Source organism: Anomaloglossus baeobatrachus, chromosome 3 (assembly GCF_048569485.1).
Source record: "Anomaloglossus baeobatrachus isolate aAnoBae1 chromosome 3, aAnoBae1.hap1, whole genome shotgun sequence".
NCBI lineage: Eukaryota > Metazoa > Chordata > Amphibia > Anura > Aromobatidae > Anomaloglossus > Anomaloglossus baeobatrachus.
In genome coordinates, this window is record NC_134355.1 from 647,722,911 (window position 1) to 647,737,139 (window position 14,229).

A 14,229-nucleotide genomic window follows, 5' to 3' on the forward strand; every position below is an offset into this window, starting at 1 on the left:
GCGCTCGTTTATGGACGAGGACGCCGAGAAATGATGGCTAGACGAGCACTCCTGTGTATGGAAAGGGAGGTTGAGATAGATGATGGTCGAACGAGCACTCCTGTGTACGGGAGAGAAAGTCGAGATATATGTCGCCTGAACAAGTAGAGCTGTGTAATGAAGAGACAGCACAGGTAGAGGTCTGCTGCACGAGCGCTTGTGTATGGAAGAGACAGCCGAGAGAGGTCGGCCAAAAAAGTGCTCCTGTGTAATGAACAGAGGGCAGAGACAGATATTGGCTGAAAGAGTGCTTGTGTATGAAAGAGATAGCTAAGATAGATGTTGGCCGAACAACCAATGACTTGTAATGAAGGGACAGCTGAGGTAGATGTCTGCTCAACTAGTGCTCCTGTGTATGAAACAGACAGCTGAGATAGATGTCAGCCAAAAAAGTGCTAGTGTGTAAGGAAGAGACAGCTGAGATTGACCAAAGCATCATCCGGCAGAACGTCATCTAAAAGGTGCTTGTCCGACTTTACAAAGTCCTAGAAGCAAAGGACACAAAAACATATGGTGCTATTCGCAGCAGTGGTGCTGATGTATGGAGGCTGCAATGAAGCGCTTCACATGACATTATAATCCGCATTTTGGAAAGTTTATTGCAGCATGGCTGGCATGTGTTTTGGACTCTGTGATGATGAAGACTGCAGAATTAATAAGTACCGGGCACCACATCATAAACCACTAAGGTTCTGGACTCCAAGAAATGTATTAGATACGCGCTGTCCGAGGGCAGAGGGGATTGTGCCGCTGTTCTGAATCTTTATGGATCCCAAGGCAGCATTTTATCTCATGCACTCAGCATCTCACAGAATCGATAATAATAATACAAAAATATATAAAAAAGTATTAAAAAGAGTAAATAGAAAAAATGGTAGGCTTTTTTGTAACAAACTATTTTTATGCAATGGCAAACATGGCAGCCGTCTTATCTCAGTATTTTGCTGGTGACTGGCAGAGAGGAGCAATTATGAGCCGCGATTCGACACATCTCCCCTCTGGCAGAAAGAGGCTTAAAATCAATACAGCCTGGAGAGGGAGAAAAGTAATTGCGAGAGCACTTTCCCGCCTGTGCGTCATTACCTCCCGGTTCTTTATCAGGATTGTACTCCAAGGCGTTGCTGCAGATCAGGTCCACGTCCGTGAGGAAGTCCCGCACGGTCATGTAGCGGTGCTTGTCGATTTTGGTCATTATGGTGGAGAGGTCCATGGGTTCTCTAATGACTTCAAGGTAATCGGAAACCTGCAAAAAAAATCAATAAGCAGCGGCGGTCAGTCATATCCCTGAATGCCGGGGAAGGAGGGGCAGCAACTCCTGCAAAAGTCACCAGCTCATGCAAAAGAAAACCTCATGGACACAAGATTATGTAGCAGATATTATGAGGGCGTCATAAAACGGCATGCTGCAAGGATTAAACAGAAATTATGAGAAGCGGATGAACTAATGCTATCCAATGAGCAGCCATTTCTTTTTTTTTGAAAACACAGGCATCAAGACAACACAAACCGTGCAGCGGACCCCCCGACTGACTCCAAGGTATTGAAAGCCATCATAGGTGATGGGGGACTGGAGACCCCGGCAGAGAGATTACAAAGCCATGTGCTTTTTTTTTTTCCTTAATGAGAGGATGTCTCCTACAATCCGGGTAAGTTTAACGCTCCGCCAAAAACACCGGGGACTTTCAGAATCAGCAAAGATCAATTTCCTCTTGCTTTAGTCATCCTGCAAAAGGAAAGTAAAGTACTGTCCTATAGACGGTTAACAGGGCTATACAGTGTGTCCACCTATATTCTGTCCACCGCCATTAACTTGAGAACGGCGGAAGCTATAGGCATAGAAGTGGTGTCTAGGTATAGTAAAGTGCGCTACGCAATGAAACCACCTATAGCGCCACCGGGTGGAAAACAACGGAGTTAGCCTTTTTCTCTCGAAAACAGAACGAAATAGAGAAAAAAAGTGAATTACAAAGTTGTAGGGCATCATCAATTCAATACGAATCGACACCTTGCATACAGAAATGCTATGATATGAAACTCATGACCCCCCCAAAACACTGAATGCTGGTCACGCATATGGCGCTCATTTAACTTTGATGCTCTAAGTGTCCCCAGTCAGCTGCAATGCACATCTGGACTCTGGACAGCATACTGTATCTTGCTGCACGTTGTGCAATATGGCAGGTGACACGTTTGCACAAGCATCTGTGATATGTCGTCGTAGGTCCTGCAATGTTGGTGAAGGGGTCACATACACCTGCTGTTTGATGTGACCTCACAGAAAGAAGTCCAATGGGGTCAGGTCAGGTGAGGGTGGAGGCCACTGCACACAGCCTCCATACCCAATGACTTGTAGGAAGGTCTCCATGAGGTATCGCTTCACGTCCGCAGCCTTGTGAGTTTTACACGATTTAATCATCGCATTTCTGTATGCAAGGTGTCGATTCGTATTGAATTGATGATGCCCTACAACTTTGTAATTCACTTTTTTTTTTCCCTCTCTCGTTCCTTGTTTGACATAAAAATGCTAACTCCGTTTTCCACCAGGTGGCGCTATAGGTGGCTTCATTGCGTAGCGCATGGCTGCTTTACTATACCTAGACACCACTTCTATGCCTATAGCTGCCGCCGTTCTCAAGTTAATAGCGGTGGACAGGATATGGGTGGACACACTGTAGATTTGGATGTAAGTAAAACTAGACCCCACGTGCCATAGCACGAAGCTGCTAACCTAGGGTACCCAACAGGGATCCATGCAACGTTTCATTTCTTCTCTGCAGAAGAGATGAACATTACCTTAATAGCCAGCCCTGGTAATCACGTATGATTGTGACGTCTGCCTAAAGCTTCGACAACACCCTTCACCCCACCCGGTCATGAGCAGAGGATGTCAAATTCAGGCAACCTCTCATCATCTGAACCGGTGCAAATTGTTTTGCAGTCAGGTCAGTAATTTGTTGCAGTCGGACAGGTGCCCTGAGAATCGCCCCTCTTACTTGACGGCATCCCCGACCCTTTTGATCAGCAGGCCTGGTGCAATGTCATCGTTGTGAGTACTACACGTGCCGGCTAATCAAATAAAGGATAGTTATGAGCCGGGCAATCTGACATGGCAGCTGGACCGCATCAATTTTACTCATAAGTCATTGCAGAACAAAACCCAAAACCCATGGAACCATATAGAGCATAACGTAAACCAGACTTTTATTGCTCACCCATCCCCCACTTCACAACCAAGTCACAGAGTAACTACTGTATGTCATTACTTTATATCACTGGGTCCGCTCAATAATAAAGGGGGCTACGGCACATATTTAGGGCAGCTGCATTAAGTGAACGAGACCATGCTGCAGTTTAGTTCACAGCTGGGTAGTAGGGAGCGCTGCTGTGCAGGTGAAGCCCAGCTCAGGTTCACAACAAGGGTTTTTTTGGAGGCAAAAACTTCTGACGCATCAGAATGGATGGGGGGGGGGGTCCAAAGAACCAAATATGCCCAAGTCTAAACTGTATATTTTAATAAACAAGATTAATATATTACAGAAAATAGTCCAGGTGCGGCACAGAAGAAGTAGAGGACAGAGCCCCACACTACATTATACTAGCACGTGCTGCCGCCCGACTCTTCCTGGGTAACGTCCAGGAATATTTTACTCCCTGATGCAGAATCGTAGATGTGTGGATGTCTATACCCTACTGCAGTGATGGGATGCCTACAGCGGTCTCTTCTCCCTCTTTACACTCCATGCTATACCGTATAGAAAAGCTGCTGACAAGACCTTCCCCTGCCCGGGCCTTGGAGTCAGCCGGTGATCCAGGTTGCACGGACATGCACAGAAGCGGACTTTATAGTCGATAAAATATTTTCTTCTCCAATTTCACTACTGCTTTGATCGTATAAACAATTGGGAATTTTCTAAATTTTGTTTTTGAAATTTTGACAAAACGTTTAAAATTTTGCTGAAGAACTTTTTTTTTTTAAATATATGTGTATAGCCTTAACTCAGTCGTCTCATCTCTGGTCGCACATAATAAAAACACAAAAATGGCAGCGGGAAGCACATCACAGAGAGAAGGGCTGGATAGGGACTGGATATTAGAGACATTACTGTTTATTAGTCTCTAATAATCTTCTGCTATCGGGGACTGGAGGCAGAACATATCCGTTAAGGGTTGCGTGCTGCAGAAAATCATGGCTCCCATTTCTTGTGCTGCGGTTGCATGGGCAGGACATAATCCGCCTCTGGATCATTCTCTGCTGTAAAACTATATCGGAAAGTTGCCGAATATTCCATTATAGGAGTACATTTTATTTGCAGAGAGCCCCTTTAAATAATGCTACATTTCTACCAGCTTCGTATTTTGCAAATGTAGCTTTATTCCAGTCTACAGGGGACAGCAAAGTTCGGATGGTTGCAAATGTCTGGCATTCACGGTCCTAAAAAAACCCCCATATTGTCCAGACCGGCCGCAGGTTTCCTGCCCTGTACGCCGTATTTTGGCCAGGGTAAGAAACCTGTAGCAGTTTTGGACCTTTTGGTTCATTCCTGGACCTTCAATGTCAGTCGTGTGAGCTTGGCCCCTATTTCCCATGTGGGACCTCAGTATGCAGATTTGTTTTGTGCTTTTTTATTCGTATCCGAAATTTGTGTTTTTATTATTGCAAAAAAAAAACAAAAAAAAAAAACAAAAACAAAAAAAAACAAAAAACAGAATTTGACCAAATACGCAACAAAGCTCAGATTAAATAGGAGATTTTCCGGTCACTGGCTCACGACTGTGACCGCATCCAACGAGTTAAGACTAATGATACAATCCGCTTCATTGTTTGTGCATTATTGAAACAAGACCTCTTCAATATCCACCGGTTTGCTGAAGAGGTTAAACCGCTTATCGGTGGCCAGTCGCTTGGTGACGTCCCTGAGGAAGAGCCTTAATTCCCTCAAAGTGTTTTCCTCGTTGTCTTCCATCTTTTGAGTCTCCACCTCGGAAAGCAGACGTGGCGGCGGTGACGGGGCAGGGGGTAGGACCTCTAAGGATTGTAATGCTGGAGGAAAAAAGAAAAAGAAGCCATGGTGGACATTAATGTTAGATTGACATGTTAAAAAATTGTAAATTGTGTCTATCTACATGGATTGAAGGCATCCGTGAATATAGTGGACCAGTATGCAGTGTAAAGGTTTGTGTTACTGGTTTATACAAATTGATACTCTCTCAACATTTCTAATCTAACGGCGTCTACTTACTGCCGAACTGATGAGATGCCAACTACTTGGCTTGAGTAAGGCGCTGGGGAAAATAGAGGCGAGCTAGGCTTGAGCTACAGTGGGGAACGATGGTGGAAAAGAAGGCCAAGCTTCAGCCAGGAAGGATAGGGGGAAAAGAAGGCCAAGCTCCAGCCAGGAAGGATGGAGGGAAAAAAAAGGTCAAGCATCAGCCACGAAGTATGGGGGAAAAGAAGGCTAAGCTTCAGCCACGAAGGATGGGGGAAAAGAAGGATAAGCTTCAGCCACGAAGGATGGTGGAAAAGAAGGATAAGCTTCAGCCACGAAGGATGGGGGAAAAGAAGGATAAGCTTCAGCCACGAAGGATGAAGGAAAAGGCGGCTAAGCTTCAGCCACAAATTATGGGGGGAAAGAAGGCCAAGCTTGACCCACGAAGGATGGCGGAAAAGAAGGTTAAGCTTGACAAAGAGAGGATGGGGGTGAAAAGAAAGCTAAGCTTCAGCCAGGAAGGCTTGGAGGAGGGGGTTGGGGGAGAAGGTTAAGCTTGAGCCAGGAAGGATGGGGGGTGGGGGGGTGGGAAGAAAGCCAGGCTTGAGTGCAAAGTCTAAGCTTTAGCTAGGAAGGATGGGGGGGGGAAGAAGTCTAAGCTGGTGCCTGGGGAGGATGAGAGGAGAAGGAGAGTGAGCTTCAAGGAATGTTTGAAGAAGCACGTTAAAGCTTGAACTGGGAAAGATGAGGTGGAAAAAAAAAGCTAAACTTGAGCTGGAAGGAAGAAGACAGAAGGAGAGTAAGGTAGAGCTGGGAATGATGATAGAAGAAGCAGGCTAATCTTGATTTAAGAAGGATTAGGAAGAGAAGCAGGCTAAGCCTAAAATGGGAAGGTTGATGGATGATGCATGCCAAGCTTGAGCTGGAGAAAAACATGCTAGGTCTGAAATGCTGGGGAACATTATAAAGTTTGAGCCAAGGGAGAACGCATAATAGGCTTGAGTCAAGGATAGTGGTGGGGGGGGATCATCCTAATTTTAGGTGGGAAAAAACACATCACTCATTTGTCCATGCAGGGAGAGGCAAGTCATCTGTTCTGAAACTTTAAGAGTAAGGAACAAGGGATTCAACATGCCCAAGCCTTCTATTACCCTGACATAATAGATCAGGGAAGAGTCAAGAGGCCCCCCAACAGATAGTATCGCTAAAATGGACAAGTGCTGAATGGATTATCTGCCCCAATGCTAAATGATTTTCAGTAACTGCAAACTGCAGCTGCCATATTACATTAGACCCCTGATTAAGATCCACGGGACTTTGGTTGGGAAACACTTTTCCTTTGAAACTTACCAGTCTTTTTCCTTTTTGGAGGGGGCATAGCAGCCTGACTGAGAATCAAATCTTGGAAAAATTTCCACCGGTCGTCTTCACTGGGTCTGGAGATGTTAAAAACCTCTTCATACTGAGCCCTGAAAATATACTTCACCTGCAGGAAAAGAAAAATTGATTTAAACAGGCAAAAAACTATTGAAACATTATTGTCTGAACTCAAAAAAAGTGAAACCCAATAAAATAATGACACTGAGTACGGAGGAATATTCTGTGTGGTGGTGAGAAGCCATGAACAGCGGTAAACAAGGAGGACGATGGAACAACTTGTTTCACTTAAGTGCATTACCGGGGCACAAAAGATGAATAAAAAGCCATTATGAGCTCAGTGTGTTTGGCTTCATAGCTACAATTTAGCAGCAAAAACAATTTAAGAGCTCAGAAAACATGACGTGTTCCAAAGTATTGGAGAGAGCGGAGAACGTGCGCGATCCTGGAAGCACAAACAACTGGCTTTAAATGGAAGAAGGGAATTTTGTTACTTACCGTAAATTCCTTTTCTTCTAGCTCTTATTGGGAGACCCAGACGATTGGGTGTACAGCACTGCCTCCGGAGGCCACACAAAGCAATTACACTAAAAAGTGTAAGGCCCCTCCCCTTCTGGCTATACACCCCCAGTGGGATCACTGGCTCACCAGTTTTAGTGCAAAAGCAAGAAGGAGGAAAGCCAATAACTGGTTTAAACAAATTCACTCCGAGTAACATCGGAGAACTGAAAACCGTTCAACATGAACAACATGTGTACCCGCAAACAAACCAAAAATCCCGAAGGACAACAGGGCGGGTGCTGGGCCTCCCAATAAGAGCTAGAAGAAAAGGAATTTACGGTAAGTAACAAAATTCCCTTCTTCTTCGGCGCTCTATTGGGAGACCCAGACGATTGGGACGTCCAAAAGCTGTCCCTGGGTGGGTAAAGAAATACCTCATGTTAGAGCTGCAAAGACAGCCCTCCCCTACGGGGAGGCAACTGCCGCCTGCAGGACTCTTCTACCTAGGCTGGCGTCCGCCGAAGCATAGGTATGCACCTGATAATGTTTGGTGAAAGTGTGCAGACTCGACCAGGTAGCTGCCTGGCACACCTGTTGAGCCGTAGCCTGGTGTCGCAATGCCCAGGACGCACCCACGGCTCTGGTAGAATGGGCCTTCAGCCCTGATGGAACCGGAAGCCCAGCAGAACGGTAGGCTTCAAGAATTGGTTCTTTGATCCATCGAGCCAGGGTGGCCTTAGAAGCCTGCGACCCTTTGCGCTTACCAGCGACAAGGACAAAGAGTGCATCCGAACGGCGCAGGGGCGCCGTGCGGGAAATGTAGATTCTGAGTGCTCTCACCAGATCTAACAAATGTAAATCCTTCTCATACCGATGAACTGCATGAGGACAAAACGAAGGCAAAGAGATATCCTGATTAAGATGAAAAGAGGATACCACCTTCGGGAGAAACTCCTGAATGGGGCGCAGCACTACCTTGTCCTGGTGGAAGACCAGGAAGGGAGCCTTGGAAGACAGCGCTGCTAGCTCAGACACTCTCCGAAGAGATGTGATCGCTACCAGAAAAGCCACTTTCTGTGATAGTCTAGAAAGTGAAACCTCCCTCAGAGGCTCGAAGGGCGGCTTCTGGAGGGCAACTAGTACCCTGTTCAGATCCCATGGATCTAACGGCCGCTTGTACGGGGGAACGATATGGCAAACCCCCTGTAGGAACGTGCGCACCTGAGAAAGTCGTGCTAGACGCTTCTGAAAAAAGACGGATAGCGCCGAGACTTGTCCTTTAAGGGAGCCGAGCGACAAACCTTTTTCTAACCCAGATTGCAGGAAAGAAAGAAAGGTAGGCAATGCAAATGGCCAGGGAGACACTCCCTGAGCAGAGCACCAGGATAAGAATATCCTCCACGTTCTGTGGTAGATCTTAGCAGACGTGGGTTTCCTAGCCTGTCTCATGGTGGCAACGACCCCTTGGGGTAAGCCTGAAGACGCTAGGATCCAGGACTCAATGGCCACACAGTCAGGTTCAGGGCCGCAGAATTCCGATGGAAAAAAGGCCCTTGGGACAGTAAGTCTGGTCGGTCTGGTAGTGCCCACGGTTGGCCGACCGTGAGATGCCACAGATCCGGATACCACGCCCTCCTCGGCCAGTCTGGAGCGACGAGTATGACGCGGCTGCAGTCGGATCTGATCTTGCGTAACACTCTGGGCAAGAGTGCCAGAGGTGGAAACACATAAGGGAGCCGGAACTGCGACCAATCTTGCACTAGGGCGTCTGCTGCTAGAGCTCTTTGATCGCGAGACCGTGCCATGAAGGTTGGGACCTTGTTGTTGTGCCGGGACGCCATTAGGTCGACGTCCGGCCTTCCCCATCGGCGACAGATTTCCTGAAACACGTCCGGGTGAAGGGACCATTCCCCTGCGTCCATGCCCTGGCGACTGAGGAAGTCTGCTTCCCAGTTTTCTACGCCGGGGATGTGAACCGCGGATATGGTGGAGGCCGTGGCTTCCACCCACATCATAATCCGCCGGACTTCCTGGAAGGCTTGCCGACTGCGTGTCCCCCCTTGGTGATTGATGTATGCCACCGCTGTGGAGTTGTCCGATTGAATTCGGATCTGCTTCCCTTCCAGCCACTGTTGGAAGGCTAGTAGGGCAAGATACACTGCTCTGATTTCCAGAACATTGATCTGAAGGGTGGACTCCTGCTGAGTCCACGTACCCTGAGCCCTGTGGTGGAGAAACACTGCTCCCCACCCTGACAGACTCGCGTCTGTCGTGACCACCGCCCAGGACGGTGGTAGGAAGGATCTTCCCTGTGATAATGAGGTGGAAAGGAGCCACCACTGCAGAGAGTCCTTGGCCGTCTGGGAAAGGGAGACTTTCCTGTCCAGGGATGTTGACTTCCCGTCCCATTGGCGGAGAATGTCCCATTGAAGTGGACGCAGATGAAACTGCGCAAACGGAACCGCCTCTATTGCCGCCACCATCTTCCCGAGGAAGTGCATGAGGCGTCTTAAGGAGTGCGACTGACTTTGAAGGAGAGCCTGCACCCCAGCTGTAGAGACCGCTGCTTGTCCAGCGGAAGCTTCACTATCGCTGAGAGAGTATGAAACTCCATGCCAAGATACGTTAGTGATTGGGTCGGTGACAGATTTGACTTTGGGAAGTTGATGATCCACCCGAACGCCTGGAGAGTCTCCAGTGCAACATTCAGGCTGAGTTGGCATGCCTCTTGAGAGGGTGCCTTGACCAGTAGATCGTCCAAGTAAGGGATCACAGAGTGTCCGTGAGAGTGCAAGACTGCTACCACTGCCGCCATGATCTTGGTGAACACCCGAGGGGCTGTCGCCAGACCAAATGGCAGAGCTACGAACTGAAGATGGTCGTCTCCTATCACGAAGCGTAGAAAGCGTTGGTGCTCTGTAGCAATCGGCACGTGGAGATAAGCATCTTTGATGTCTATTGATGCTAGGAAATCTCCTTGAGACATTGAGGCAATGACTGAGCGGAGGGATTCCATCCGGAACCGCCTGGCGTTCACATGCTTGTTGAGCAGCTTTAGGTCCAGAACAGGACGGAATGAGCCGTCCTTTTTTGGAACCACAAAGAGATTGGAGTAAAATCCTCGCCCCCGTTCCTGAGGGGGGACAGGGATCACGACTCCTTCTGCTCTTAGAGAGTCCACCGCCTGCAGCAGGGCATCTGCTCGGTTGGGGTGTGGGGAGGTTCTGAAGAACCGAAGTGGAGGCCGAGAACTGAACTCGATTCTGTACCCGCGAGACAAAACGTCTGTTACCCACCGGTCTTTGACCTGTGACAGCCAAATGTCGCAAAAGCGGGAGAGCCTGCCACCGACCGAGGATGCGGAGGGAGGAGGCCGAAAGTCATGAGGTAGCCGCTTTGGAAGCGGTTCCTCCATTTGCTTTCCTGGGGCGTGAGTGAGCCCGCCAGGAATCTGAGCTCCCTTGTTCTTTCTGAGTCCTTTTGGACGAGGAGAATTGGGCCTTGCCCGAGCCTCGAAAGGAGCGAAACCTCGACTGCCACTTTTTCTGTTGAGGTTTACTTGCCCTGGGCTGTGGTAAGGAAGAGTCCTTACCCTTGGACTGTTTTATGATTTCAGCCAATGGCTCACCAAACAGTCTGTCTCTAGATAATGGCAAGCTGGTTAAGCATTTTTTGGAACCAGCATCTGCTTTCCAGTCCTTTAACCACAAGGCTCTGCGCAAAACCACAGAATTGGCGGACGCCATAGCGGTACGGCTCGTAGATTCTAGGACAGCATTGATAGCATAGGTCGCAAACGCAGACATTTGCGAAGTTAGGGACGCCACCTGCGGTACTGCTGGATGTATGACAGCATCCACCTGTGCTAAACCAGCTGAAATAGCTTGGAGTGCCCACACGGCCGCGAATGCTGGAGCAAACGACGCGCCGATAGCTTCATAGACAGATTTCAACCAAAGGTCCATCTGTCTGTCGTTGGCATCTTTAAGTGAAGCGCCATCCTCTACTGCGACTATGGATCTAGCCGCAAGCTTGGAAATTGGGGGATCCACCTTTGGACACTGGGTCCAGCGTTTGGCCACCTCAGAGGGAAAAGGATAACGGGTATCCTTAGAACGTTTAGAGAAACGCTTGTCTGGATGAGCGTCGTGTTTCTGGATTGATTCTCTGAAGTCAGAGTGGTCCAAAAAAGCACTTAATTTACGCTTGGGATACAGGAAATGGAACTTCTCCTGCTGTGCAGCTGCCTCCTCTGCTGAAGGAGCTGGGGGAGAAATATCCAACAGCCTATTAATTGCCGATATAAGGTCATTAACCATGGCGTCACCATCAGGGGCATCCAGATTGAGAGGGGCTTCAGGATTAGAATCCTGATCACCGTCCTCAGTCTCATCACAGAGAGACTCTGCTCGCTGAGACCCTGAGCAGTGTGATGACGTCGAGGGTCTTTCCCAGCGAGCTCGCTTAGGCTGCCTGGGACTGTCATCTGAGTCAGAGACTTCAGCCTGTGATGCTTGAGACCCCCTTGAAGTACGGATTAGTTCCAACTGAGGGGGACCGGGGAACATAGGCACAGCAGTGTCCATGATCTGAGTAACTGGCCTGGACTGCAAGGTCTCCAGGATTTTTGTCATAGTCACAGACATTTTATCGGCAAAAACTGCAAAGTCTGTCCCCGTCACCGGGGCAGGGTTCACAGGCGTCTCTGCCTGGGCCACTACCACCATAGGCTCTGGCTGACGAAGTGCCACTGGGACTGAACATTGCACACAATGAGAGTCGTTGGAGCCTGCTGGTAGATTAGCCCCACATGCTGTACAAGCAATGTATACAGCCCGTGCCTTGGCACCCTTGCGTTTTGCGGATGACATGTTGCTGCCTCCTCAGAGCAGTACAGGGTGTCCAGCCAAGAAGCGACCTTACAGTGCAACTATATATATATATATGGTACCAAGAAAAAAGTACACTAATATAACACTGAGGCACTAGTGGGGCCAGCACTAATGTGCTGCTTACCGCCCGCTTAGGAGCGGGTGTGTGGTCGCCGAAATCCCTTTAGTCTGGGTCTCCCAGAGCCTGCTGCCTTTCCCCAGCCAGACCGCATGTGTAATGGCTGCCGGCGTCCTTGTGGAGAAGGGGGGCGGGCCCTAGGCGTATACAGACGAAGAGCGGGAAGCCTGCTTCCCACTGTGCCTAGTGAGAGGGCTGGAGCATGTAAATAAAGCTCCAGCCCTCGGCGCTGCCGATTGAGCAGCGTCTCTCCCCTACCCTGATTGACAGGGTGGGGGCGGGAACGAAGCGGCGCTAGGCCGCAGAAGCCGGGGGCTAAAGTTAGAAGCGCCGCCGCCGTAAAAGCGCGGTCGGCGCAAAGTCCCCGGCGCACCACAAGTCGCAGCTGCGCCGCCGCTCCAGGAGCGGTCGGCGCAGTAGTTCCCAACATGTAACGTCACTCAGCAAAGCTGCAGTGACCTAACCCCAGCGCACAGCGCTACTGTCCCCGGCGCACTATAACGCTCAGCAAGCCTTGAGAGTGTCCGTGCCTGCCGGGGACACAGAGTACCTGAAAGTTGCAGGGCCTTGTCCCTGAACGGCACTCCCGCTCCAAATCCAGCAGGTTCTCTGGGTCTGTGGATGGAGCCCGGCCCCAGGGCTTGGGGGCCGGCAAGATCCCACTTCCACAGAGCCCTCCAGGGGATGTGGAAGGAAAACAGCATGTGGGCTCCAGCCTCTGTACCAGCAATAGGTACCTCAACCTTACAAGCACCACCGCGGGTGAGAAGGGAGCATGCTGGGGGCCCCATATGGGCCCTCTTTTCTTCCATCCGATATAGCCAGCAGCTACTGCTGACTACAAACAGTGGAGCTATGCGTGGATGTCTGACCTCCTTCGCACAAAGCAGAAAACTGGTGAGCCAGTGATCCCACTGGGGGTGTATAGCCAGAAGGGGAGGGGCCTTACACTTTTTAGTGTAATTGCTTTGTGTGGCCTCCGGAGGCAGTGCTGTACACCCAATCGTCTGGGTCTCCCAATAGAGCGCCGAAGAAAACTATCTTATTACAAAAAAATAAAAAAATGCTAAAAACACAAATTCCAGAGTTGAATATTGGATGTGGTAGAGATACATTTTGGATAATAGAGTGTACAAAAGAACCCTATGGAAATAATACTCTATTGGAAGAGATGGGTCATTTGGTTTAATAAGTTCTGGGGCAACTTCAGCTGTATTGTGACCTGTGAGGTACACTTCTAGAGCAATGGTCTTTGTTTTTTGTTCCAGGACTAAGACACTGATGACTTATTCTTAAGACATCTCCACCATCATTATTTATGTAGCCTATTTTTTGGATTATAAGACACACTTTTCCTCCCAAAAAATTGGGAGGAAAATGAGGTGTGCATCTTAAAATCTAAATGCACCTTACCGGGAGGTGGTGGAGAGGGGTTGCAGGAGGTGCAGGCTGTGCTGGCCGGGCCTGAGGGGCGGCAGGCTGTGCTGGCCGGGCCTGAGGGGCGGCAGGCTGTGCTGGCCGGGCCTGAGGGGCGGCAGGCTGTGCTGGCCGGGCCTGAGGGGCGGCAGGCTGTGCTGGCCGGGCCTGAGGGGCGGCAGGCTGTGCTGGCCGGGCCTGAGGGGCGGCAGGCTGTGCTGGCCGGGCCTGAGGGGCGGCAGGCTGTGCTGGCCGGGCCTGAGGGGCGGCAGGCTGTGCTGGCCGGGCCTGAGGGGCGGCAGGCTGTGCTGGCCGGGCCTGAGGGGCGGCAGGCTGTGCTAGCGGTAGGCTGTGAGGCAGGGGCATCCTAAAAATGATGGTGGTGCGGGGTTCAAATAATGGCACCCGGAAGAGACAGGTGCACAGATGGAGCTCTCGGCTCAAGTACATCTCGGCTTGGTACATCTGTGCACACGCCGTCTCCGGCCCATTGATCTCCCAGAAGCGGACTTAAGGAAAATGGCACCAGGAGGTGGCGCGTGCGCAGATGAGATCTCTGCTTGTTATTTAGCTGATCTCTCAATGTGCACACGCGTTAACTCCGGGTGCCATTTCATTGAAGCCCGAACCGCCGACAGTTTCTGGAAGATGCCTTGCTCACAGCATCTGGGACACCTCT

General features: G+C 49.7%; 1 protein-coding gene across 2 annotated transcripts in view; it reads right to left on the minus strand.

Moving 5' to 3' along the window:
* The window catches only part of ATAD2B (ATPase family AAA domain containing 2B), a 346,160-nt gene that overhangs the window by 93,600 nt on the left and 238,331 nt on the right, over positions 1-14,229 (minus strand). Inside the window, exons 20-22 of one of the 2 annotated variants that reach the window (XM_075341155.1) lie at positions 6,597-6,732; positions 4,899-5,080; positions 1,123-1,282 (exon numbers count right to left, since the gene is read on the minus strand). In XM_075341155.1, coding sequence (XP_075197270.1) covers positions 1,123-1,282; positions 4,899-5,080; positions 6,597-6,732 — 478 coding nt within the window. Of the gene's footprint in view, positions 1-1,122; positions 1,283-4,883; positions 5,081-6,596; positions 6,733-14,229 lie in introns of both variants that reach the window. The other variant, XM_075341154.1, reaches the window with a different exon arrangement.